The sequence below is a fragment of the Microtus oregoni genome, unplaced genomic scaffold (assembly GCF_018167655.1).
Source record: "Microtus oregoni isolate MIOR12 unplaced genomic scaffold, Mior012 000091F_ref0000469, whole genome shotgun sequence".
Classification (NCBI taxonomy): domain Eukaryota; kingdom Metazoa; phylum Chordata; class Mammalia; order Rodentia; family Cricetidae; genus Microtus; species Microtus oregoni.
In genome coordinates this window covers 2781681-2808969 of record NW_024544600.1, presented here as the reverse complement: position 1 = coordinate 2808969, position 27289 = coordinate 2781681, and the positions used below count along the sequence as shown (strand labels likewise).

Genomic DNA, 27289 nt, shown 5'->3' with positions numbered 1-27289 from the left:
CCTTTTGTTCGGTTACTGAGTTGCTGCCTTGGCCAGAGTCCGGAGCAGCCGCCGCCCGAGCGCGCCGAGCTCATTTAGCTACCCCCGCCGGCTCCCTCCCGGCCCAACCCCGACCCGACCCGGCCCGGCCCGGCTCCACGCTCAGGTACATATGGATTTCGGGGTGCATATCACTGCGGGTAGAGAAGGGACAGCAAGCGATCTAGAGGCGGGTTCCAGCTGTCTCAGGGCAGGTGAGGGCGGGTGCCAGGGAGCGCACCCTGCACCGGCGACAGGGGGCGCGCTGGGGTCCTGAGCACGTTACCCCTGGGACGAGCGATCCGGGTTGGAGCTCCCCTCCAGGCTACTCGAACCACAGGTTTGAGAAGGGCGGAGAGAAACTAGGGCAGGTGCTTCGGAGTTCGCGCCTCCCCCGGGGCCCGCGGAGCTTGCACGACGCAGCGTCCCTGACTCTCGCCTCGAGCTGACGGGGCAGACTTTGACCCGCTCCGCCTGGTCCTGGAGCTCAGGGTGACAGCATTTTACCGGTAGGGAAACTTGCTGCCTAGTCTCTTTGGGGCCACCCTCACCCCACCCCACGCGTCATCCTCGCTTTCCCTCCCTCCCTACTCCCCCAGGCCTGGGTGGGGCCCTATTGTCTGCGCCCAGCTTACCCAACTGTGGGGGCCGAGTGCACATTTTCCCAGAGACGCGGTCCCCACCTGCTGAGCAGAGCAGGTGAGCGCTTGGAGGACCGAGGCCCTGCCCTTCAGCTTCGAGCTGTACCTGTGGCGCCTCCCTCCGCTCTAGTATAAGCGGGTCTATGCCTTTTCCTATTGAGGTGGGATGGGGTGACTGGGGAACTGGTAAAGGAACTGGGCTCAGTGCCCTACCGATGTCAGACACTGGTGGCTTGGGCTTGGAGTCTGGGCCAGCAGAGAGAATTAGGAAGCGTTTGCCCGGTTTTCAGTAGCTGTGTTTTCCAGAGTGTTGATAGGAAAGCAGCGATACCTTTTTATTTCTGCAACCCATTATTGTTGAGAAATCACTCCAAACAAACTTTCCAGGAGAAAGTAGCCCTGGTAGTCTTCTCTGAGATTTTCCTGTCTCCTTGCTCAGAGCTGATTCCAGACTTGAGGATGCTTCTTGGAGGAAAGCCCCATCCCCCAGCCAGCTCCAGGCTGAACATGGGCCAGTGCCTGCGCTTTGACCCTGTTCTCCCTGCCCCCACCTCCATCCTGTTTGCTAGACCCCTAAGGCCTGACTGAGGTGGGGGAATCAATGTAGGGTATGGGAGGGTGCTGAAAGTGTCTTCTTCCTTCCCTTTCCCCTCCTCTGGGGACCACCACACCCCCTTATATGAGGCCTGCTAAGTGCCTCTCCCTCCCGATCTCTGCCCCTTCTCCAGGAATGGGGGTGGGGCAGGGCAGGGCTGGGTCACACTGAGAAAGATCGGGAGAATGCTTGTCTTTCCTCAACCCCTCATCCCATTCCCCGTTTTATTTAGCTGGCTGACAACTGAGGCGGGAGGGCAGGAATGTTGCTTGCCCTTCGCTGAGTTTCTAAATTATGAAGGTGCAGCGGGTTTGCCAGAAGTCCCTTCTCCACCCACCCTTTTCCTGAGTGTTTGGCTGGGAAAGTGGGACAGGAGGAAGTCTTTACTGTGGAAGGCTTCTTCCACACCAGGCACCCTCAGGCTGAACAGTGAGAGCGCCACCCTTCCCTTGTCCCCGGTGTGCTGAGAGCGCATCTCTGGCTGGAATTGTGAACTTCTACTGGGCTTGCTGCTCTGGTTTATACAAATCTGAAGTGTGGTCTTTTCACAGGTGTTTGGAGCCCAGCCTCCTTGAGGGACAGAGAAAGAATGCCCAGGCTAGCCTTGGGCAGAGGGAAGATGGGGCGAGGGTCATCAGTGCTCTTGCTCTGACTCACCTGGGAAGCCTTGATACTTGGTTGTGGATGGGAGAGTGGGGATGGAGATCAGACCCTCCCCTGGAATAACCCCTTAAGTGGGGATCAGACACGGTCCTGGGAGTGGTTAAGTATGTGTGACCACCTCTAGGAAGCACCAGGGGCATGAAGTTTAGGCCCAAGCAACCTGTCTTTCCTCCTCTCTGTGCCAAGGTGGAGGAGGGGAAGGCATTGTAATTACATGAGCTAAATGATTAGTTTAGCTAATCTGTTTTGTGGCCATGATGAAAAGACAATACTGAGGAAGTATGGCTAGGAGGTGCCTGGCCCAAGCTGGCTTCTGACTGGCCAGGAGGGAGGGGAAGCAAAGGTAGGATCCAATTAGTCATTTCTTGCCAGATCAAGTCTGGGCTTGGGTGACAGGAGCCTCCCCCGCACCCGGGCTCCACCCCGTTCCCTCTGGAGCCGCCGTCTGGCCTGCTATGGTTGAGCTTGGAGAATGCAGCCTGTGGGAACGGAAGGTCAAGCGGAGCCTGGTTGACTGTTTCCCTTCCTGGGGGCCCCACAGGCCATTGCTCAAGAAAGGAAGGCCCGTCCCTGTGCAGAGCTACTTCAGAACAAGGTGACACAGTTGGCTGGTCCACAGAACAACAGTGATTGAGAGAGATAATCTAATGGAGCAGGCTGAGCACTGGGTCAGGGGCTTGGAGTGACCTAGCTTGTGTCTCTGAGCAGCGTCTTGTTACCTTTATAGCTTGGGTCAAGGCAACCCTGCCTCTTGCAGGCTCAGCGACCTCTTTGGCAAACAGGAATAATAAACCTATCTACCCAGTAAGTGCTTTGATTGATGGTAACTCAAAGCCAGAAGACTACATGGTACCAAGCCTTTCACTAGGGTTCCCACGAATCATGCTTACCTTATAGGCAGGTGCAGTAATTCCATCCTCAGAAACTCAGGGAAGGGTAGGAACTTGCCTGGTGTTGCGCCGCTAAACTCAAGGAAGCCTTCTGTTCTAAGCTCAGACTTCATTCTGCTGTTTGGCTCCGGTACAACTCGGGAAGGAGTTCTTTTCTCTCTCATTTTTTCTTCTAGGTGCTAAGGATCAAATCCAAACTAGGCAATCTCTTTCCCATGGATCCCCATTCTCAGCCCTGGATGGGACTAACCACCCCCTCCCTGCGCCTTTTTTCTTTCTTGACAAAGTCTCATGTAACTCAGGCTAGCCTCTGAGGTTGATCTTGAACTCTTCTTTTTAGTGGCAGCCTGGCTGGCCTAGAACTTGCTATATAGACCAGGTTGGCCTCAAACTCACAGAGATCCATCTGCCTCTGCTCCTGAGTACCAGAATCAAAGGTTTGCCACCATGCCAGGCAAACTTTTTAAAACATTTATTTTTTTTAATTATTTATTTATTTATCATGTATACAATATTCTGTCTGTGTGTATGTCTGCAGGCCAGCAGAGGGTGCCAGACCCCATTACAGATGGTTGTGAGCCACCATGTGGTTGCTGGGAATTGAACTCTGATCCTTTGGAAGAGCAGGCAATGCTCTTAACCTCTGAGCCATCTCTCCAGCCCTAAAACATTTATTATTATTATTATTATTATTGCATTTATTTCGTGTGTGCCTGTGTGTTTGAGCATGCTCAGGACACAGCCCATCTGTGGAGATCAGAGGACAATTTTTCAGAGGTTATTTTTTTACTTTTATGATGCGGTCCCACGGATCCAATTTAGCCTTAACCCCACCAGCCATCTCACCAGCTCAGACTTTGAACTTGTGATCCTCCTGCCTCTACCTTTCAAGTGCTGGAATGACAACAGGCATATAACGCTGTGGCTGGTTTATTCAGGGCTGGGGATTGAACCCAGGGCTTCATACATGCTAGAGCAAGCACCCTACCCCGTAAGCTACATCTTTAGCGCTCACTGGAAGTTGTCCACTGCTGCTTTTGGAGAACCTCAGCTCCACAGACAGAAGGGAGTTCAGAAAAGCCCTAGGAGACGCGTGGGGGTGGTGAAGGCGGGACAGGTTTGTCAGGTGGGGGTGACTCACTCATCCTCCGGGCTGCCAGCACTGGGAAATCTCCCCAGTGAAAATCAAGAGTGGTGATGGTAGGAGTTAGGGGAGAAGGGAGGGAAGGAGAGCATGGGTCGGAACTCTCTAAGCTGGACCCTGGATAGGAAGTGGGATTTGCTTGCTTCATTAGCATCCTGGACTTTGCCAAGTTAAAGGGGGGCGGGGTGCTCTCTGGAGAATGGAGACATGTGAGTCAGGTTTAGGCCTGGGTGAGTGTCCTGCTAGATCATGCCAGGTAGTGCAGTCGGGCTCCTTGGAGGGAACTGGCTGTCCTGGCTGGGGACCATCTGGCCTGTGGTAACGGCCACAGGAGGGCCTTGCTGTGGGGTAGGATGAGAAGTTGTGGGGGCTGCCTGTCATTCAGAGCCCTACCCCTCGGGAAAGATTTGGTGGTACACGGTCTTCTTGGGTATGACTGATTAGGCCCCTCTGCCAACCTATCACCTGGCACCAGAATGGGCCTAGAAGTAGGGTCTTTGGGCTAGGTGCAGCCTGAGTACTGGTATAGCCTGAAGACTGAGGCTCTGACCACTAGGTTGTCATATTCCTAAGATCAGGAGGGGAGCTGCGTGGTGGTGGCACACGACTTTAATCCCATCTCTCTGGAGGCAGAGGCAGGCGGATCTCTGTGACTCTGTGAGTTTGAGGCCAGCCTGGTCTACAGAGCTAGTTCCAGGACAGCCAAGGCTACACAAAGAAATCCTGTCTTGAAAAACAAAGCAAAACAAAACAAAACTCAGGAGGGAACCACAGAACCACATGGTTACTGATCCCAGAGAGGAGACTGCTAAGGAGCCTTGCCTGAGGAACTCAGAGGGAGAATGAAGTCATTCTGGCTGCCTCACAGGTAGATGAACTTGTGGCTTTCTAGCACCCCGAGGGCCCCGGAACAAGGGAATAGGGGGACAGAATAGAGGTTAGACAGAAGAAAAAGACTTCCTGTCCGAAAGACAGTGTGAGCTCCCCTGCAGCTGAGTTACAGAGGGCTGTGAGCTGCCATATGGGTTCCGGGAACCAGTCTGGGTCCTCTCCAAGAGCAGTAAGTGCTCTTAACTGCTGAGCCGTCTCTCCAGCTCTGGGTAAGGAGGTCTTCACTTGAGCAGGAGGAACAGGTCGAGGCTCATCCTGGCCTGCAGGCATTTCCTGTGGGTGAATAGTCTGTCTGAGACCTACAGAGTCCTTGGAGGAAACTTTTTGTTTGGGGACTTTGGGGAGAAGAACCACATGGCTGGAAGGGAAAGCAGCATCCGGCAGCTGGCTGGCCCTGTAACTCTAGTGAGAAAAGTGGTGAAATTGAGGACAGGTCACTGGGATTTTGTCTCTGCAGATGAGAGAGACACCCTGAGGCTTTTCTCCTGGGACGGAGTTGAATCTGGTGGATGTCTGGCGACATGGACCGCCCCATTTTCCAGCAACTTCCTGGGCTAGGTTTGAAGAGAGAGATAGCTCTTTGTCTGCCATGCTGGTCTCCTGACATCTTGACCTTTTAACTGACTGCAGAAGAGGATGCTCAGCTTTCTTTGCCTTTCCCCAAGGTGGAGACAGTCTTATATCACTCCTTAGAGGGAAGAGGCTGAGAAGTCAACGAGCTGCTGCCTCATTGTGGGGCATCACTCTGCCTCCCTTCCCTGAGAAATTCACATTTGATCACCTTTTTTTTTTTTCCTTTTTTTGTTTGTTTGTTTTGGTTTTTCGAGACAGGATTTCTCTGTAGCTTTGGAGCCTGTCCTCGAACTCACAGCCTGTCCTCTGCCTCCTAAATGCTGGGATTAAAGGCGTGCATCACCACTGCCCAGCTGTTTGTTTTTATTTTATTTTTATTTTTTTATTTTTTATTTTTTTTGGTTTTTTCGAGACAAGGTTTCTCTGTGGTTTTGGAGCCTGTCCTGGAACTAGCTCTGTAGACCAGGCTGGTCTCGAACTCACAGAGATCCGCCTGCCTCTGCCTCCAGAATGCTGGGATTACAGGCGTGCGCCACCACCGCCCGGCCAGCTGTTTGTTTTTAAAGACAGAGTCTCTCTTTGTATTCCTTGCTGCCCAGGAGCTCACAGATATTCCCCTGCCTCTGCTTCCTGAGTGTTGTGTGGCATGTGCCACCAAGCTCAGTTATCATCTTTTAATTTTTTTAAATGTACATTGGTGTTTTGCCTGCAAGTATGTCTGTATGAGGGTGTCAAGCCCCAGCACTGGATCTTCGGACAGTTGTGAGCTGCCATGTGGGTGCTGGGAATTGAACCCAGGTCCTCTGGAAGAGCAGTCAGTGCTCCTAATCACTGAGCCATCTCTCCAGCCCCTCCCCCATCATTTTTTAAAACTGAGAAGTGCACAAAAGTTTTTGAGAATAAAAAGTTGTCCTTAATCTGAATTTTGTGAAGCAGCCACTTTGAGCCCTCCCTCCCCTGCTCCACTCTCCTGTCTGCTGATCTTTACCTTCCAAGTGTGTACTGTATACACTGGGGAGTTGATTTTATTCCTTCCCAGTATAGGGGTCAGAACCCAGCTGGGGGAGGACTTTCTGCAGCCATTCAAGCAATTCACTCTTTTTTTGGGGGGGGGGGTGGTAAAGACAAGGTTTCTCTATGTAGCCCTGGCTGTCCTGGAACTTCCTCTATAAACCAGGTTGGCTTCCAACTCACAGAGATCCGCCTGTCTCTGCCTCCTGAATGCTGGGATCAAAGGCGTGCGCCACCACCACCAGGTTTAGCACTTTACTCTTAAGCCCCTCATCCAAGAAGTCCTCCCATGCCCTCACCATGGCAAGTTGTCATTTTTCTAACAGTTATCTGTGGGGGGAGCGTGTGCATACCACTGCATGCAGGTAGGAGTCGAGGGGCAAGAGTCAGTTCTGTCCTTCTACTGTGTGGCTTGATCTCAAGTCGTCAGGCTATGCAGAAAACCTAGCCAAGGTGTTCTCATGAAGCCTTCTTGCAGAGCAACTTTCTGCAGGCTGTGTTGTCTGGAGACTAAGTGTTCAGGTCCTTTCTGTCTAGCCCTATCCTGCAGCATCATACCCTAACTGGCTGGGCTCCAACTACTGTTAATGGGGCAGCCGAAGCTCCAGGGCTAGTGCTGGCTGGTGGCGTGTAACAGCTGGAGTGATTTTTCCATTCCCAGGAGTCCTGGTTTGGGCTCATCTGCTGGCTCGGGACAGGACGCTGTCCCAAAGGAAAGTGTCCTCAGCAGGGATGCAGCTGCAGCCGGAGCCCTCTGCAGGGAAACCCTGAGGTTCTCTAGGTCAGGCCACTTGGCTGGGCCCCTGTACATCCTCTTCATTTTCCCACCCTGCTCTGTTTGCTTTGGGATGCAGCCCAGGAGAGAACAAACAGCAGCTGGGTCATGGCCTGAGCCTCTCCCACTCCATACCCCTTCTCAGCGACCTGGCCTGGCCCCGGCTGCCAGGCTGGAAGTGAGGTTTTCCTTTGAAAACTTCCCTTGTCTTCTTCTGTCCTCAGCATTGGCCACGCATGGCTCCTTGTCTGCAGATGGAGGCCATGGTGTCTGCCCAGCAGCCTCTCACCATGGTAGAATGGGGTGTTGGGGGACAGTGAGGAGTTCCCTCCTGGTATCAGCAGTCTCTAGAAGTCCCTATGTCTGTCTGTACAATAAAGGTGTGTGTGTTTCTGTCTGCAGAACTGCTGGCTACATCCCAGCTGGATCTAGAAGCCATGAGGAGGGAAGGTTGGGGCTGGTGACCCCTCTAAGCAGTGACCCCCTGAGGTGGGGGCTGTTCTGTTTGGACTGGCCACCGCTCCTGGTTGAAGGAGGGAGGCAGGGAGGCAGCAGCTGTGTTCAGGTTCACACAGAGTCTGAGGAAAGGGGTCACATGACAAAGAAAATGTTATGGCTTGCCAGAAGGCCCACAGCCAGTTAGGGGTCGGTTCTGATGGAAGACCCTCTGCAAAGCTGCCCACGCACCATACCCGCCCTGCCTTGATCTAAGCCTGTGGATCTGGATATGCACAGGGTGCCAGTCTCTGACCCAGAGGACCTGTAGGGGAGCCCAGCCTTGCCTGCCCCCCGTGCAGCGGCCACATGCCTTGTTTCTGCACCGAGGTCCAACAAGGTCTTTCAGCAACCTGTTCCTGAGCATATTTCTCAGTGTCTTACTGTCATGTAGCAGCCCAGCCTAGCTGAGCCTTTTACTGACTGTCCCCTGCAGGTGCTGGCCAGGCCGGAGGCTGCTGTCACTCTGGTAGGGTTATTTTTAAAGTCGGGACTGGGCGTCATTCGGCAGGACAGCTTGGATGGAGGGTGCCTGGTGCCAACACCCCAGCTGGCTCTACAGAAGAACAGGCATGCAGGGCGGGGCTCTTCCCCGACTGGAGCCAGTGGGGGAAGGGCCCTTTGCATACCCTTTAAGGGCCTGTGTCTTCTCTCTTCCTGCCTTTGAGCTGCCCCCTTACTCCACCCTGTCATCTCTGTGCTGGCTTCTTCCTCCCTGCTGCCAACATTGCCGCAGAGTCCCACTGCTAAACAAAGGTCCCCCCATTCAACTAGGAAACCCGCCCTGTCCCTGTCTCTGTTCCTACCCATCTCTGGCCCAGCGCCTGGGCAGGGCCCCCGCCACTGTCTCCCTCGCTTCCAGCCCAGCTCTGTTCATTGCGGACGGCCTGACCTGTGGATCCAGGGTGGAGAACACTGAGACCAAACTGGGTGCAGCTTCTCCACGCCCCCCCCCCCCCCCCCCCCCGGGAATGGCCAAACCTGTACTTTCGCTTGTTGTGGAAGAATCTCCCAGGTTCTTTTGAGTTGGTAGGGGAAAAGGTGAAGTTGATTGACGTCCTGTCTGACACTGGACTACCAGTCTTCCTGTTGCAAGAATTGCTGTCTTGTGAAGAGTTCTGGCGTTTCCTGTCTCTTGCCTGCTTTCAGCCTTCCCTTCGTTGACATCTGAACCCTACTGCCTTAGAATCTGAGGCGCCAGTGCTTTTTCTGAGATCATGGGGCCAGCCTTTTTGTGGGTAAAACCCAGAGAGGTTAAAAAGAAACCACCCAGAGGTCCCCAGTATGTGTGGCAGAGCTGAGACCAGGCCCTAATATGAGCAATGTATAGGTGGGAAGTTCTTTACCTATGAGCACCCTCATTCTTTTTTTTTTTTTTTTTTTGAGACAGGGTCTCTCTGTAGCTTTGGGGCCTGTCCTGGAACTAGCTCTTGTAGACCAGGCTGGCCTTGAACTCACAGAGATCTGCCTGCCTCTGCCTTCCTAGTGCTGGGATTAAAGGCGTGCGCCACCACTGCCAGGCCTATGCTCTCGTGTTTACAAGACCTGGAACAGCCCCCCCCCTTTTTTTTTTAAAGTTTTTCAAGAAGGGTTTCTCTGTGTAGCTTTGGATCCTACTCACTCTGTAGACCAGGCTGGCCTCGAACTCACAGAGATCCGCCTGCCTCTGCCTCCTGAGTGCTGGGATTAAAGGCTTGCATCACCTGTGTCTGGCCTGAGCACCCTCTTTCTTGTCCTCTCCTTGGGCAGAGGACCCAGCTTCCTCCAGACTCTAAGAGGTGCACTAAATCCAATCCAAAAGTAAGACAGGCCCAGCACTGAGCAGAGAGCCACCTAGAAACTGGGAATCTGCAAAGGCCTGCCAGTAGGGTTGGAATTCACTGGATATTAGAGAGCTGGACGCTTGCCCTCTGATATCCTTTGACCCGAGCATGGCCCTGGGAAGCTATTCAGCCCTTGGCTTCCCTTGGCTCCAGGCCTGGTCAGCTGGGCCCGAGGACTAGCCTGTGAGCAAACCCTCTCTCCTGAGGCTTACCTCGACTGCAGTGTTCCCTTCTAACCCAAGGCTGGCTCCTGTGGTTTGGGATAAACCACACTCTCCTGTGTTTCTGGGTCCTAGGGTTAGATGGCTATCTCTGTAGAAGGCAGCTTTGTGGTCAGATTGGGGAGCTCATGCCTACAGGGGCTACTGTCCTGCAGCTCTTCCTCACCCTCTTGACCTCGCCTCCATTAGGCACTGGAGGGTCACTGCCAATGGGTTTGCCTTCTCAAGAGCTTGGAGGTTGTTTTGTTTTGTTTTTTTTGCCTTCCCCCAAAGGTGACTTCTGGGACCCACTCATTCTTTCTAAGTTCCTCAGTTCTCTCTTGAGAAGCACCCTGGGGGGCAGAGGACAGGATGGGGGAAAGCAGGGTTTTCCTGAATCGGCCTCCTCCAAGCTCCTGATTTTCTACCCTTGGCCTTTCACTTGCTGCTGCTGCTGCTGCTTGGAGCTGGGAGGAGGGAAGTGTGTGAAGGTGGGGGTATCTAAAATAGCGACTCCTGGCAAGTGTCTGGGAGCAGCTGTGCACATCTGGCAGCACAGAGCCTGCTGTCGCTGGCCTGGGCTTACTGCTGTTTATCAGCCCCAAACGAAACTCTGAGTCACCCAGGGTGGTGGGAATCGAGAAAGGCGGCAGCTGGGAGCTGGTGCTGCTCTTGCCTGTTTTAGGACTGCTTGTGGCAGGGGAGGGGCTGTGTGGCCCATGAAGGGCGGGCGGGGAGAACGTTCATCAAGCTCTCCTTTTTTCTATGAAATAGTGTCTCCTTCTGTAACTGGCCTCCCACTGGTGATCCCTCTATCCCAGTCTCCCGGGTGCTGGCATGACAGGCGTGTTCCACCATGCCCCTCTGTCGTCATGCTCTGGGAAGGGGCCCCTGATTCCCTTTGTTCCTGGGGTGGCGCCTCTCGGTGCACCAGGTGCCCCACCCTCGTTTTTGCAGGTTCCCCTGGCATCGCGGTGGAACACACTGCTGGAAAGAGGCCAGGCACTACCCCATTTTATGCGTGGACTAGCCTGGGCTCTGCTCATTTTCTGAGGCCAGATTGGTGTGTGGAGGGTGAAGACCTCACTGCTAAGCCTCCTGGTCCTCTCTCTGGTCCCATGGCGAGACATCTATGACTTGGGGAACAAAGCTTTGAAAGCCATGTGTGAGAAGGCATTGGGGGTCTGGAGGCATGTGTGAGAGATGGGGACTTGTAGCAGGCCTGCAGACATTCCCTGGCTGCCTGTGTCTGGGTGGTGGCGGCTGGGATGGGGTCAGAGTGCATGGCAGTGGGGCCCAAACAGACCAAATGGGAAGCCTCCTCCACATATCAAGTGGGTGCAGATGCTCGTGAGTCTTCAAGTGGCCTCAAGTCTTCAAGCAGGGTGAGATTTCTCAACAGCAGTGACCACTCCAGAGGTCTGCTCCACTCCACGCTGCTAGCCTGGATTCCAGGAAGCTGAGCCAATAGCCCAGTTAGGACTGCAACACCCTGGTCCCCAACACTGAGCATCCGCTAAGAGCCATCCATAGTGGGTCCTTCCCAAGCACTCTCCTCACAGCAAGCAGTCTATGAGAGTGGTAAAACCTGAGTTTGAAGCCCCTGGCATCCACCCGGGAGATGGATTGGCTAGGGAGTAAGCCAGCCGAGATTTGAACTGGCCTGTCAGGATCAGAACACTGGGAAAGCTGGGAACTGGAAGAGAGGAGGGCCTGGTTAGGCTTGACCTTCTGGAAAGTGAGACCAAGAGCTGAGGGAGCCTGGGGTGTGCCCGAGAAACCTGTTGAACAGCTTCCCTGTCCCACCCAGTCTCTCCTCCAATGACTGGCTGGGTGCTGCAGCCTAGGCAACCCTCCCCGGGAGCTGCAGGGGAGGACTGGTCTGCAGGGCCCCAGCGGCTGCCCAAAGCCCTTAGTTCCTTTGCTGCTGGAACTGTTGGGTTGGGAATGACTGGTGAGTTTAGCTTGGGGCCGGGCTGGAGGCATCTGGCTGTTTCCTGTCTCCACACCAGAGCCGAGGAGGCAAGCCCAGGGCTTAAATTAACCACAATGGCCCATCTTCAGCTCTACGGTGCCTAGGCAGTCTTCTGGCGGGCGGCCCATTTCTGGGCTGGGTGCCCTTCCTCTTCACCCCTGCACCTTGCTGTCTGCCGTCTTCTGAGGGCCTTGAGGCCCTGGTGGGGTATCAGGAGAAGGAGAAGGGCAGATTCAGGGAAGAGGGCCGCAGCTGAGTTGAAACTGGGAGTGGCTAAGCACACTCTTGTTTTTCACCCCAGCAGCCGCCATGGAGGTGATGAACCTGATTGAACAGCCCATCAAGGTGACTGAGTGGCAGCAGACGTACACCTACGACTCAGGCATCCACTCAGGTGTCAATACCTGTGTGCCCTCCGTCAGCAGCAAGGGCATCATGGACGAGGACGAAGCCTGCGGCAGGCAGTACACACTCAAGAAGACAACCACCTATACACAGGGGGTGCCCCAGAACCAAGGTCTGGACTCCAGGGTTGTCTTTTTTTTTTTTTTTTTTTTTTTTTTTTAATGGGACAGAAACTCTGGCTGAATCCTGGTGGGAGGTAGATCGAGGGGGTCCCTGGTTTGAAAGAAGTTCCTACTCTTGAGGACTTAGGAAGTCTGAAGGGGAACATGTGGCTACCCAGAGACAGACACAGATGTCATTTCTATGATCTCCGAATATGGGCATAGGCTCTGCCCAGAGGTGCCAGTGGTTGGAAGGGTGAGCCTGCAGTTCTTGACTTCTGGGGTCCCAGCTATGTAATAGGGAGACTTCATTGCTACCCTCAGTGGGAACCTGATGATTATTGGGAAGACGCGCATCTGATGAGAGAGACCGGGACAATGACCCCACAACCACCCCGCCAATCCCAGTTTGGTGGAAGCAGCACAGTGTTCAAGCCTAGGCTAGGCTAGCACGTGACAGGCAGATGTCCCAGGGACAGGCACACAGCAGCTGAGACTCTGTTCTGGGTTTCTGTCACAAAGGCAAACACTCTACCAGTCCAGGTGCTCCTTCCTCTCTGGGACAGAGGCTTTAGGACTGTCACTCACAGATGTCCCCAGGGCCCTAAACATTCCAGGGGATTAGCTCTGGGGCCTCGACAGTTGCAGGGTGAGCAGTGGCTGGTTGGGGCTCTATGAGCCCTGTCTCAGGTCTCCTCCCTGGCCCCTAGGCAGGAGCCTCTGTGCCTGGCAGGGCCAGGTGCATGTTGGGAGCGACAGCAAAGCATACGGGTGGGAGATCTCTGTGGGCAGAGTCTCCTTCCCCATAATTAGAGAATAACCCTCGGCTTGCCTCTCTAGGCACTGGGACATTTGCCATGGCAGGGCTATCTGGGACTTTTTAAAATAGCTCCCGCCCACCCCAGAGGTAGAACTTGAGGGCTTTTGCTCCTGCCTTCCCAAAGCCTCAGTCCCGTCCTGTCTCTTCATTGGCTATGTGAGCCTGGCTGGCACTCTGAGACTCATTTTGGCCCCCTTTGTGGAGAGAGAGTTGCTACTTTGTAGCAGGTGAGTGTGCAATTAGAAGGGTGACGTTGAGCTTGTCTAATCCCGTGACTGCCCTGATGGTTACAGGTGGAGGGGGGTGGGGCTTTGGGCACCTGAGTCCACTGTTTTTATGGCCTTTGTGTCCAAGGTCCTAGAAACAGAGATAATATTATACTTGCCTTGAGAGATTGCTGTAAGAGTGAGTGAGAAAGTGGGAGAAAGGTATTTAACCCACAGTTAGGCACAGGAGGATTCCACCGTTAGCTATTCTTTTGGGTTGTCATTATTTATGTGTGGGTGTGTCTATGTAAATGTATACACACATGCACGAGGGTACCCTTGGAGGCCGGAAGAGGGCATCCTCTTTTGGATCCTTTAGAGCTGAAGTTACATTGTTTGTGAGCTGCCTGGTGTGGGTGCTGGGATCCGAACTCTGACCTTCATGATAAAAACAGCAAGTACTCTTGACCACTGAGCCACTCTCCAGCCCCTGGTTTTGTTTTTCTGAGACAAAGTCTTATGTAGCCTAGGCTATCTCAGGTGTAGCCAGGGATACCCACAAACTTCTGACCCTCTTGCTGCCACTTCTGGAGTACTGTAATTATAACACCGTTTTATTCAGTGTTTAGAGTGGAACCTTCTTAGGCAAGCATTCTACCAACTGAGTTACAACTCCAGTCACAGCTGTTATTATTGCTGAGCTGGCCATGGTAGCAAAGGTATGTTGTGATGTCCCAGCTACTTGGCAGGCCGAGGCAGGAGGATTACAAGTACAAAGGCTTTCTGAGTACAGAGTAAGCTCAAAGTCACTCTGGGAAACGTAAAATATTTTTAATTTTTAAAGATGTGTGTGCTTGTATGTGTGTGTGTATGTATGTATATACACTGAATGGGTGCAGTACTTATGGTCGCCAGAAGAGGGCACCTGAACCTCCTGGACCTGGAGTTAGATATGGCTGTGAGCTATCATCTAGGTGCTAGGAATGGAACCTAAGTTCTCTGCAAAAACAGCAAGCGCTGTTAACTGCAAAACCATTTCTCCAGCCCTTAGTTTTTTTTTTTTAAGGATGGGGATATAGCTCAGTAGTAGGGTGCTTGCTGAGCAAATATGCGGCCCTACTTTTACTTCATAGAACTGTATTGCAGTAAATAAATATTTGATATAGATATTTTTGTAATGACATAGACATACCATTTTTGTAATGATAGGTGTCAGACAAGAATCATAGCTGTGATTTTAGTTAGTTGTCATAGAGTTCCCTATGCTGGGTGGACTAGATGGGCCTCATGATAAAAGGTGATAAAAGCAGTGGCAAGGGCAATCTCCCAGAATCCTATTAGGTACAGAATCGTGAGTGATGTCTTGTACTTTGGTGGCATATGAGGCAGCTTGGAGCCGTGTCTGCACAGCTTACTTTGCCCTTCAAGTCCCCCTAAATTTCATGTAGCTCAATCCTTGCATCATTTGACTTCCAGGTGACCTGGAGTACCAGATGTCCACGACAGCCAGAGCCAAGCGAGTGCGGGAGGCCATGTGTCCAGGTGTGTCAGGCGAGGACAGTTCTCTACTGCTGGCCACCCAGGTAGAGGGGCAAGCCACCAACCTGCAGCGACTGGCGGAGCCATCCCAGTTGCTCAAGTCGGCCATCGTACATCTCATCAACTACCAGGACGATGCGGAGCTGGCCACGCGGGCTCTTCCTGAGCTCACCAAGCTGCTCAACGATGAGGACCCGGTCTGTGAAGGGCCTGGAGGTGGGGCGGGACAAAACTAGCTGTCCCCAGAGGGAAGGAATCCATGAGTCTGGCATCTGGAGACTGACTTGGGTCATCTAAGCTGTGTGGAAGGATGTCATGCCCTTTGCCTTCCTTCCCTCTGTGGGGGAGGAGCCTGAGCCAAACGCTCAACATCTCACATGCTTCCTCCAGGTAGTGGTGACCAAGGCAGCTATGATTGTGAACCAGCTGTCGAAGAAGGAGGCGTCCCGCCGTGCCCTCATGGGCTCGCCCCAGCTGGTGGCGGCTGTGGTGCGCACCATGCAGAACACCAGTGACCTGGATACCGCCCGATGCACCACAAGCATCCTGCACAACCTCTCCCACCACCGGGAGGGCTTGCTCGCTATCTTCAAGTCTGGAGGCATCCCTGCCCTCGTCCGAATGCTCAGGTAACTTGCTCCTCTGCAGTACACGAGCCAGGGGCCTCCCAGCACCCCATTCCTGGGCTTCCATACACAAGTTAAGCACCACACCCATCCTGGCTCTCAGCCGCTCAGAACCTAACCCAGAGACAGTAACGTAAACAGCAGGCTAACTGTAAGGATATAACGTAATTTATAGCAGCAGAATGGTTGAGATTGCCCAGAGGTGGTGTAGCAGTGCTTTGACAGAGGAGTGGATTCGGTCAGAGTTGATAAGAGGGAAGCTGTCCTAGCAAGAGAACAGCATATCTGAGCCCCTCCCAACCATGTGGTTTTCCCCCCCTCTTTCCTGGCCTTGTACTGACATTGAGCAGGAGTTCTTTGAGGGTAGGGAGGCTGTTTCACTCCCCTCGGAAGTTTTCATGGGGCTTTCCTCCAGGACCTTACACACAGTAGTGACTCAGCCGTTCAGGCACCTAGTATGTAATTAGCAACCTGCCGGACCTCAGAGGCAAGAGTGGAGATAGATGTGCTGTGGGCTGATGTCTTTAAGAGTGGGGTTGACTGGACATGATGGTGCTCTCCTTTAGTCCTAGTCCTCAAAAAGTAGCAACAGGTAGACCTCTGTGCATTCCAAGCCAACCTGGTCTATACAGAGAGTTCTAGGCTAGTCAGAGCTACAATAGTGAAAATTTGTCTCTAAAAAAAAAAAATAAAAAGCAAAAAATAACAAAACCAGAAAGAAAAGAATGGGACCGGGTGTCTTGGGGGCGGGGGATGGCTCAGTCAATAAAGGGTTAACCTCTCAAGCATGAGGACCCAAGTCAATCTCCAGCACCCATGTAACAGTGCTGGATGCAGCACGCTGCATTTGCAACCCCAGCCCTGGGGGAGTGGAGACTGGAGGAAGCCCTGGAGCTTACTGCTGGCTGCCCAAGTTTAGCCTAATTGGTGAGCTCTGGGCCAGTTAGAGACCCTGTATCTAAGGAGGGGGATTGTGTTCCTAAAGATGGCACCTGAGGTTGTCTTCAGGCCTCCACACGCTCATGAACACCAACACACACGCACAAGTGAAAAGGGAGAATGAGGCTTTGGTGAAGGGCTACTGGCACGGGGCGGTTGATTTGGGGTGAGCTTTCTGGATGTGGTGGGCACTCCTTCCACACCCACATTCAGGCTGGGCTCTGGGAGCTGACTTACATGGGTTCTGCCTGCTCCCCAGTTCCCCTGTAGAATCTGTCCTGTTCTACGCCATCACCACGCTGCACAACCTGCTACTCTACCAGGAGGGCGCCAAGATGGCGGTGCGCCTGGCTGATGGGTTGCAGAAGATGGTGCCCCTCCTCAACAAGAACAACCCTAAGTTCCTGGCTATCACCACCGACTGCCTGCAGCTCCTGGCCTATGGCAACCAGGAGAGCAAGGTGGGTCTCTCCAACAAAGCTAAGCATCCCGTGGCTTCAGGTCACTTCCCCGAAGGCATATTAATGTGTCTACAGATAACTGTGTCTCTTATCCTGTTTCTGAATTCTTCAGTACCAGTATTTTAAGGGTGAAAAAAAATTAGGGTTAGGGATATAACTGGGTGATAGAAAGCTGCCTAGTATGCTGGATGATCTTGAATTCAGTCCCTAGAATTGAAAAGGAGGTGGGGTGGAGAGATGGCTTGCAGTACCCATGGAGGCCAGAAGAGGGTGCTGGAGTCCTAGAACTAAAATTAGCGACGGTTCTAAGTCACCATGTAGGTGCTGGGAACTGAACCATGTTTCTCTGGAAAAGAGCCATCTCTCCAGCTCTCTCTGTGTGTTTTAGACAGGGTCTCAGCATCTAACCCAGACTGACCTGGAACCCTAGATCTCCTTGCTTCAGTTTCCCAACTGCTGGATTAAAGGTGTGGAGCACCAGCAGGACTGAAGGCCTTTTTCTTTTTGTTTGTTTTTAAACACTTCCAGACTTTATACTCAGTGGGTTAGCACTCTTTCCAAAGGATTATAGTGTATTACACTACCATTGTGATAATGGCTGGGCTAGGCTCCCTTTGCCACATCCTTGCCAGCATTCGGTATTAGATATTGGCTTATTTGATAGCCACAAAAGCCATTAAGACTCCAGCAGGAGCTTAATAATGATAGCTCCTGAACACACACACACACACACACACACACACACACACGTACATCTGTTGTCTCATGTTCGCCTTTCCCTCCCCCACAGCTGATCATCCTGGCCAACGGGGGACCGCAGGGGCTAGTGCAGATCATGAGGAACTACAGCTACGAGAAGCTTCTCTGGACGACCAGCCGAGTGCTCAAGGTGCTATCTGTGTGTCCCAGCAACAAGCCTGCCATCGTGGAGGCCGGTAAGTGTGAGGACCAACCGCAAGGTGTCCTGTGGGGGAACAGGAGAGGTGACACAGACCTGAAGCGTTCTTGCTATGGGGGCTGCGGAGATGGCTCGGAGGTTAAGAGCACTGGCTGCTCTTCTAGAGGTCCTGAGTTCAATTCCCAGCAACCACATGGTGGCTCACGGCCATCTGTAATGAGATCTGGCGCCCTCTTCTGGCCTGCAGGCACACATGGAGGCAGGATGTTGCACACACAATAAATAAGTTCTTGCTACTTTTCCAGAGGATCTAAGTTTGGTTCCAATTATCTACATTTGGTGACTTACAACTGCTTGTAGCACAAATTCAGGGGATCTGATGCCCTCTTCTGACCTCCATGGGCACTGAGATCACACACACACACACACACACACACACAATAAGCCTTTAAAAATAAAATTATAAGAGTGATCTATGGGGTCAGGAGGATCAGGGTAGGGTCCTTGCCCGTCAGTCTGGCTCCTCTAAGGCTGACAGGACCTCTGCTCCCTCCCCAGGTGGGATGCAGGCTCTGGGTAAGCACCTGACGAGCAACAGCCCCCGCCTGGTGCAAAACTGCCTGTGGACTCTGCGTAACCTCTCGGATGTGGCCACCAAGCAGGTGAGTCGGGGCCTGGGCCCGTCTCTGGGACCTATGAGTCCCCCTCCCTCATGGCTAAGGCTGGAAAGGCCCAGAAGCCCATCACACCTCTAGTGGGAGGCTTTCATCCTACTTAGGGCTTGGGATGGGAAGAGGAAGGGGGCTGACATCTTTAAATTGGGGTTCAGGTGATGGTGATGGGACGGTTTGGGCCTAGACCCTGGAACAGGAGCTGTACTGTTGAGGGAAATCCAACTACAGGGGCTGGAGAGGTGGTTCAGGGGTGAAGAACGTTTGCCTATACCTCTGGCTCCCAAGGCATCCGATGTCCTCTTCTAGCTTCTGAGGGAGCCAGACTTACACACGGTGCACATGTGGACATACACATGTATGCACATGGTGATATACACAGGCAGGCGAAACACCCATACGCATAAATAAAATACTAACCACAGAGCAAGTCCCTGGCACCATCTTCCGAGCAGACTTCTGTCCCTGTGTTTACCCATCACCACCGCCCAGCAAGTGCTGTCCATTCTGCTGGCTTCCATGGGTATGAGAGCTGACTTTAATCTCCTCAGCAACCCTATTGGTTGTGGGAGAAACTGAGGCTCAGGGAGTTAAAAGAAAGCCCATGTTGAGAGCTGGTAGCTGGCAGAGCTGGCGTTCTGACCCATGATTGTATATCCTCAAGGCCTATAGTCTTTCGGACCCACCAGCCTTCCTTGGGAGAAGAGAGGTTTCTGAATTAGGGATTTTTCTTGGAAGTAGATTTACCTTGGGGATCCCTGGTGTGACAGAAAAGGGCCAGCAAGGTGAGAAGTATATGACAGGGGATCAGCTGACCACTGAAGCCTCTGACCTCCTTGCTAGCTTCCTCTTGACCAGAGGCCTCCTGCGGCCAGCAGGGATGACGCACGTGGGGCAGAGGAAAGAGCAGAGTCTTGGAGGCAAGCCTGCAGCTGGGAGTCTGTGGGAAAATAGCCGGCCTTCCTCAGCCTCATGGCCTCTACTGCTCCAGGAGCTGCTAACAGTTTTCCCCAGGGCACGCAAGGTTGCGGGGTGAAGGTTTCTGGCCACATAAAAGAAAGACCAAGTCCATCAGCTTATCCACTCCCCTTGGACCTACTGAGGAGGCCGTGTAGAGGTGATGTGTCCCTCATCCTTCATGCTCTTCCTCTCTCAGGAGGGTCTGGAGAGCGTACTGAAGATCCTGGTCAACCAGCTGAGTGTGGATGACGTCAACGTCCTCACCTGCGCCACAGGCACCCTCTCCAACCTGACCTGCAACAACAGCAAAAACAAGACGCTGGTGACGCAGAACAGCGGCGTGGAGGCTCTCATCCACGCCATCCTGAGAGCCGGGGACAAGGATGACATCACAGAGCCTGCTGTCTGTGCCCTGAGGCACCTTACCAGCCGCCACCCAGAGGCCGAGATGGCTCAGAACTCTGTGCGCCTCAACTACGGCATCCCAGCCATTGTGAAGTTGCTCAACCAGCCCAACCAGTGGCCACTGGTCAAGGTAGCCACGAACGGCCACAGCCACTGCTGTGGGGGGTTCGGGGTGTGCGTGCGTGCGTGCGCGTGTACGTGCATGCGCGTGCGCGGTCCCATGCACTGCTGCAGGGATATAGTAAGGGAGGGCGCGGAGGAGCAGCACGGAGGACCTAGACACTGGCTCAGACAACAGAAAGGTCCACTCTCAGCAGTTTCTACTTCAGCATTGTCTCTGCTCCGGAGACCTGCAGTCGTTTTGCTTATCTGTTTTTTTGTTTGTTTTGTTTTGTTTTTGTTGTTGTTGTTCCGAGTGTTTCTTTATTTTTAAATTTTTTTTTTTTTTATTAGAGGCTGGAGAGATGGCTCAGAGGTTAAGAGCACTGGCTGCTCTTCCAGAGGTCCTGAGTTCAATTCCCAACAACCACAGGGTTGGCTAACAACCATGTGTAAAAAGCAAGGGAACAACACCCAAAGTTGACCTGTGCTCACACACATATATTAACACATTTAAAAAAATATTAGCGCTTATGGATTTATTTTGTTTTTTTGAGACAGGGTCTCTCTGTATAGCCTTGGCCGTCATGGAACTCACTATACAGATCAAACTGGCCTCAAACTCATGTAGATTCTCCTGCCTCTGCCTCCCAAGTGCTGGGATTAAAGGTGTTTGCTACCATGCTTAGTTCTGGCTGGCTTTTGAGACAAGGTCTCTGAGATGTGTAGCCCAGGCTGGCCTTAGATTTGCAATTCTCCTGCCTCAGACCCTGACTGCTGAGAATACTATAGGCGTGTCCCACCTCAGCGAGCTAAATCCAATTATTTTAAAAAGTAGAGTCTCAGGTATCCCAGGCTGGCTTTAGATTGTATCTGAGGATCACTTTGATCCTCCTGCCTCTACCTCTCTCAAGTGTGGGCATGACAGCCATGTGCCCCCACACCTGATGTAGTGCTGGGACTCAAACCCAGGGCGCTGTGCATGCTGGGTAAGCCCTCTACCACCTGAGCTAAAGCCCCAATCTTAGATCTAGACTGTTTCTGTCCCGTGCCTACAGCCCCCCATCCCCCCAAGCAGGGTTTCTCAAACAGTGAGGACTCTCTGTATACGGCAGTCACTACACTGGGACTGGGATTCAGAAGAGAGGGCAGCAGGTACAAAACACCCGAAGCTGGGGAGTTGGGATTGTCCAGATGTTCGAGGAATACCTTTGATCACTGCCTCCTTCCTTGCCAGGCAACCATTGGTCTGATCCGGAATCTGGCCCTGTGCCCAGCCAACCATGCCCCACTGCAAGAGGCTGCGGTCATTCCCCGCCTGGTTCAGCTGTTGGTCAAGGCCCACCAGGATGCCCAGCGACATGTGGCCGCCGGCACCCAGCAACCCTACACGGTACATGAGCTCAGTGGCAACTGAGGTAGCCTCTTTGGGAGGGGACGCCGGGGGAGGGTCCTCAGAGTTTGTGTGTATAAAATAAGAGGGTGAGCTGACATCAGTGCCAACTCTGGGAACTAGTGACCGGGGTCAGGGTCTTGGTGGGGCTTTGTCCAGGGCCCCCTTATCCCCGTCCTCACGCTTCACGGCTCTTCTCATGCAGGATGGCGTGAGAATGGAAGAGATCGTTGAGGGCTGCACCGGAGCCCTCCACATCCTCGCCCGGGATCCCATGAACCGCATGGAGATCTTCCGGCTCAACACCATTCCCCTCTTTGTCCAGGTGAGTCCAGAGAGGCAGGAGATGTGTCCCCAGATACTGCCAAGGGTTTTGGGGTGTGTGGACCAGTGACTGTGCAGAAGGGTGGATGAGTGACTTTCCAAGCTCAGAAGCCCGGGAGGTGAGATGTAGCCACGCAGGCAGTAGGAGCATCTGCGTGTTCAAAACAACCTGAAAAGCACAAACTTGGAAAACAGGAGCGAGTGTCTCAGCAGACAGGAGCTCATTAACGCTGGGTCCCAGCAGCGCTGTGTGGGCAGAGTCAACAAGTGGCTCCCAGGTGGCTCATAAGCAAACAGGGTGCAGCCCAGGAATTTATAGAAATGAAATCTAGCCCCCAGCGAGAGTTCATTTTCCACTGTCGAACTGGCCATCGAAGAAGATAGCTTGAGGGTTGGACGAGTGCCTTGTGCCCTGGCGTGTGTGTGTGTGTGTGTGTGTGTGTGTGTGTGTAACCTGGGAACTGCTGTTGCCCTGTGAAGAGCGGCTTGGAAATATTCCTATCCTTTGACCTGGAATTCAAATCTGACCCCCCTTGAGGAAATCATTTAACATAACTCAAATGGCAGAGGTTTATACAGGGAGATAAATAACAATTGCAGACACAGCTGTCCCAAACAAAGTCTTTGTCTGATGGTAAGGAAATGGCCTGGAAGGAAGCAACTGGGCGTGGGGGTACATGCTTGTCATTCCAGCACCCAGGAGCGGAGGCAGGAGGATCAGCCACGCAAGAGTGAGCTTAAGGCTACCCTGGGTTACACAAATCTCCATCTAAAAAACAAGAAGAAGAAGAAGAAGAATGTCAGGACACAGCGGTTGCTGGGGAGACTGAGGGACCCGTCTTGACCTTATCTTTTACAGGAAGAGCTAAATAAACACAAGAGTAGCTTGTTAGGTTGTACAGCCGCACAGCCATGCAGCGGGATGCTTGTTTAGTTGTGTGGTACTAAGGGTTGAACCCAGGGCCATGCGCAAGCTTGGAGACCAGCACACTACCCCTGAGCTAACCCGCCCAGGAAGAGTTGGTTTGGTTTTTGTCTTTGAAAACAGTTTTTCTTCCTTTCCCCATCCTGTCTTCAGTGTTAAGAGATTGTTTCAGCCGGCAGCTGTTTTCTCGTTCTCATCCGTATGAACGCATAGCTTGATAGGGCAGGTTTTGAAATACACAGGGAAATGCCTTGTTCTTCTATGGCAGGCCAGAAAAAAAAAAAAAAGAGGAATCAAAATGATTATTGGGGCCGGGGAAATGGCTCAGTCAGTAAGGTGTTTGCTGTGCGATCCTGAGGACCTGAGTTCGGATCCCCAGCACTCAGGTGTGGTAGCGTAACCGAGTGAGCCTAGCCAGACAGGGAGCCTCAGGTTCAGTGAGAGACCCTGTACACACACACACACACACACACACACACACACACACACAAAGTTGGAGAATCGACTGATGGGAACACGTGACTCTGACCTTCATACACAACTACGTGAACCCACATGTACATGTGCCCCCAAACACAATCACCATGATATACACATGTATTATACATGTGTGCTCACATACTCACATACACAGACGCACACGCACACGCACATATCTATAGTGTGTACCAGTGGACTGTAGTGAAAACACACTGGTAATTTGCTGACGTGTTAGCAGACTGTGTCTGGTCAGGGGATAGCGCTTGTCTGCTTTTTCCCCCTTATGTTTTCCCAGGTTTACATTTTCTAAGATGGCTAGGCAGGGTGAGGGTGGGCAGCACTGTTGGTACACAGCCTGGCTAATCTCGCCTCCTCCTGCGTCCTCTGTCCTAGCTCCTGTATTCCTCTGTGGAGAACATCCAGCGTGTGGCTGCCGGGGTGCTGTGTGAGCTGGCCCAGGACAAGGAGGCTGCCGATGCCATTGATGCCGAGGGCGCCTCTGCCCCTCTCATGGAACTGCTCCACTCCCGCAATGAGGGCACCGGTGAGGGGCTGTGCCTGTGGGCAGGCGCCAAAGGGAGGAGGCTGGGCTCTGTTCCTCCGGCCACAGTAGAGTTAGCCTCTGACTTGGACCTCCCTTCCCCCTCTGCTCAGCCACCTACGCTGCCGCTGTCCTGTTCCGCATCTCGGAGGACAAGAACCCGGATTACCGCAAGCGAGTGTCTGTGGAGCTCACCAACTCGCTCTTCAAGCATGACCCAGCTGCCTGGGAGGCTGTGAGTATCTGACTGGGCTTGAACATCTGATTGTGCGAGCTACGGGGGCAGCTCATTGCTCTTTGAGGAGGCTTAGCTGACCTCAGGGATTTTATCTTAGTTTTCAGGTGTGTCTTTTTATTTTTTATAGAGTCTTGTGTAGCCAGGGATAACCTCCAACTCAATAGTCATCTCAAGGCTGATTTTTTTTTTTTTTTTTTTTGGTTTTTCGAGACAGGGTTTCTTTGTAGCTTTGGTGCCTGTCCTGGAACTAGGTCTTGTAGACCAGGCTGGCCTCGAACTCCCAGAGATCCGCCTGTCTCTGCCTTCCAAGTGCTGGGATTAAAGGCATGCACCACCACCATTCTGGCTATTTGTTTTTTTGAGACAGGATTTCTTTGTGTAGCCCTGGCTCTCCTAGAACTAGTTCTGTAGACCAAGCTGAACTCAAACTCACAGAGGTCCACCTGCTTCTGCCTCCCTAGTGCTGGGACCAAAGAATTTTGAACTTCTTTTTTTTTTTTTTTTTTAGATTTATTTATTTATATATATTTATTATATTTATATGCATGCATAACAGAAGAGGGCATCAGATTCCATTACAGATGGTTGTGATTCACCATGTGGTTGCTGAGACTTGAACTTAGGCCCTCTCAAAGAGCAGCCAGTGCTCTTAGCCATTGAATCATCTGCCATCTCTCCAGCCCCCAACACTGGTGTTTTCTTTTCCTTCTCTGAGGGGTCTCCTTGTCCCTTAGAGCACCTCTCTGACCTTTGGTGGAAAGGTAGCCCAGAGGATACTTTCCACACTTAAGTCTTTCTGTTCTTCTTTAGGCCCAGAGTATGATCCCAATCAATGAACCCTACGCAGATGGTAAGTGTGGGGCCCCAACCCATTGCCCAGGGCTATGTGAGTGAGAGCAGAAACCTATGGTAGCCAGTGTGTTCCAGTCTAGATTCCTGCAGTAGGTGGGGGTGGGGAGAGAGCTAGGGTCCTAGCAGTAGGCCTGTTCTGCTACCATGTGTGACCTGCAGATCCCTGGACAAGTCTTTCTTTTTCGTCCCCAGACATGGATGCCACCTACCGCCCCATGTATTCCAGCGATGTTCCTCTGGACACACTCGATATGCATATGGACATGGATGGGGACTACCCCATGGACACCTACAGCGATGGCCTGAGGCCTCCCTACCCCACTGCAGACCACATGCTGGCCTAGCTGACTCCACCTCAGTATGGCCCCTTCCTGTCTTGTAGCCTTGCCCTCTGCCTGTAGCCGTGGTTACGGTGGCACCTGCTTTCCCCTGCCGTGGTTACGGTGGCACCTGCTTTCCCCTGCCGTGGTTACGGTGGTACCTGCTTTCCCCTCTGAATGGTCTGGTGGGGACAGTTCCATTCTGGGCTGTAAATCCTGGCTCATGTAGGGTGGAGGAGGAGTTTAGGAATCCTTTGGTTTTTGATTTGTTGTGCTCTGGCCTGCCTTGATGATGAAGATGAAGATTATTATTGACAGGGTTTTACTGTTTCAGGCTGGCCTGAAGTTCACTATGTATCACAGCCTGGCCTCAGATCTGTCCCCAGCCTTAGTGACATCACTTTTTTATTTTTTTGATCATTTTTTTTCTTTCATAAGCCTGGGAATCGAACCTAGAACTTTTTGTGTGCTAGGCAAATGCTCTGCCACTGGACTGCATCCTTAACCCCGGTTTTGTCTTCCATTATATTGAAATAGTCTCGCTAAACTGTCCAGGCTAGGCTTTAACTCAGTCTGGAGCCCAGGTATGCCTTGAATTTAGGATTGTCCCGCCTTAGTCCCCTAAGGGCTTCACCGCTGGAGCCTCTCTCCTTTGCGTTTGTCCCTCCCTTGCTTGGCACCCAGCTCCTGCTCCTCCAGCTACTTCTAAGCAAATAAGGAAAAAGGCATTTTTCGGGGGTGATAGGCAGGTGCCACAATAGCATCCTGAGCTTCTAGGGGATGCAGACCAGCCAAGCACCTGATCCCTGTGTCTGTATGCCCCACAGGAGCTGTTTCTCACCCGGGAAGCTCTCGAGCAGACTGTGGGATGAGACAGAAAAGTCCCCGAACCCCGGGAGCCAGCCTGGATGTCCTGCTGAACCCATGCTTCAGAGAGTTCCTCCGTAGGGTTTCTTGGGATGGTGTCTGCTCCTTCTTCTCTGCCCTGGACTGTGGATCCAGGCCCAGCACCTTTTCCCCCTCCCCACTATGGCTATGGCCACTAAAGCTTTAGACTCAGACTGTGTTCTTGCACAGTAATCCTCTCGGCTCTACTCCAGCTGCCTGGGTCCCCTTGACTTCCTTCCCCGCCTCCCCCCACCAGGAGGCAGTTTTCTCAATGAACTTCAGCATCCAACTGCCCTGCCCTCCTGGAATATCCAAGACACAGGTTCAAAGCCCTGACCCCTGACATCCAATGCTTCTTTTGAAAAGTTCAGGGACCTTCTGGGGGGAAAAGAGTGGGGATTGCAAGTGCCCCCTCCAGGACCTGCCCTTCTCTCCAGGTTGCTAAGTCTGCTTTGCCCCTCTCCGGGGGAGCTCTTGGTGAAGCCCCCTTCCACCTTGCCCTACACTGGTCCAGCTCACCTGCAGAAGTGCTCTAGATCACCCCTCTGGTGTGGTGAGGGGCTTCCTCCTCCCCTTTCTGTTTGACCCCCACACCACCTCCTGCACATGGGTTTGGGGGACTAGACGGGGAGTTCCATCAGAGTTTTATTATGATTGCTTTATGTTTTTGGTTATTGGTTTTTCTTTTCTTTTTGTTTTTGTATAGACCAAAGCAAAGAAAATAAAATAAGACACAGATCCAATAGAGGCTATTAAAGCACTGTGGGTCTGGAGGGGAATAAGGGGTACAGTAGGGGTGAGGGACCTCTCCTCGTAACCTGGGATACCCCTTAGCCAAGCCTTGTTGTCCTCGGGGCTGGGTGAGGCAAATGGGGGAGAAGGGAGCATTTGAAGACCTGAAGTCAATTTAATGATTTAATTCCATATTCACATGGAACCTTAGGAGTCTAGGACACAGGATAGGTAACAGAAGAGCTTCTGCTTTATTGACACCAGGCTGTTTTGTTTTGTTTTTGGTTTTTCGAGACAGGGTTTCTCTGTAGCTTTGGAGCCTGTCCTGGAACTCCCTTGGTAGACCAGGCTGGCCTCGAACTCACAGAGATCCGCCTGTCTCTGCCTCCCAAGTGCTGGGATTACAGGCGTGCGCCACCACCGCCCGGCTGACACCAGGCTGTTTTGCTCCACAGGCAAGCTCCTTGCTGGCCTCAACCTCTGCCCTGCCATAATGTAGTTGTGATAGATGCCTTCTGCGACCTAAGGCTTGCTAATCCAGGCTTCTTGTTGGCCCGTAGTGGGCCCACCCCAGCTCCTGTCCAGCTCTCCCCATGATTCTTTGCTGCTCCCAATCTTGAGTGACACGCGTGGTGGCCAGCACCCTCTACGTGTTTTCGTGTCACCTGGGCTTTGCGCGGACTGTCCCTCTGGTGTGAGAAACACCACAGGAGAGAACAGACCTGAACCAGCGGTGGGGAAAGATGGTGTTAGCTAGGCCTGCTGGATGCAG

General features: G+C 52.7%; 1 protein-coding gene across 4 annotated transcripts; it reads left to right on the top strand.

The window, feature by feature from the left end:
- LOC121442411 (junction plakoglobin) lies at nt 1-26528 on the top strand. 4 transcript variants are annotated; one of them, XM_041643961.1, is made up of 15 exons: nt 1-145; nt 11999-12211; nt 14703-14962; nt 15156-15394; nt 16590-16791; nt 17582-17726; nt 18248-18351; nt 19517-19855; nt 21062-21217; nt 21423-21542; nt 23340-23490; nt 23601-23722; nt 24536-24575; nt 24770-24935; nt 25725-26528. In XM_041643961.1, the coding sequence occupies exons 2-14, from the start codon at nt 12004-12006 to the stop codon at nt 24919-24921; spliced, it is 2238 nt and encodes a 745-aa protein (XP_041499895.1). In that variant the 5' UTR covers nt 1-145; nt 11999-12003; the 3' UTR covers nt 24922-24935; nt 25725-26528. The 4 variants fall into 4 exon arrangements, with proteins under 4 accessions (XP_041499895.1, XP_041499894.1, XP_041499896.1 ...); XM_041643960.1 differs by having other exon boundaries at nt 11996-12211; XM_041643962.1 differs by lacking the exon at nt 1-145 and adding an exon at nt 386-527 and having other exon boundaries at nt 11996-12211.
- The last annotated feature ends 761 nt before the right edge of the window (nt 26529-27289 follow it).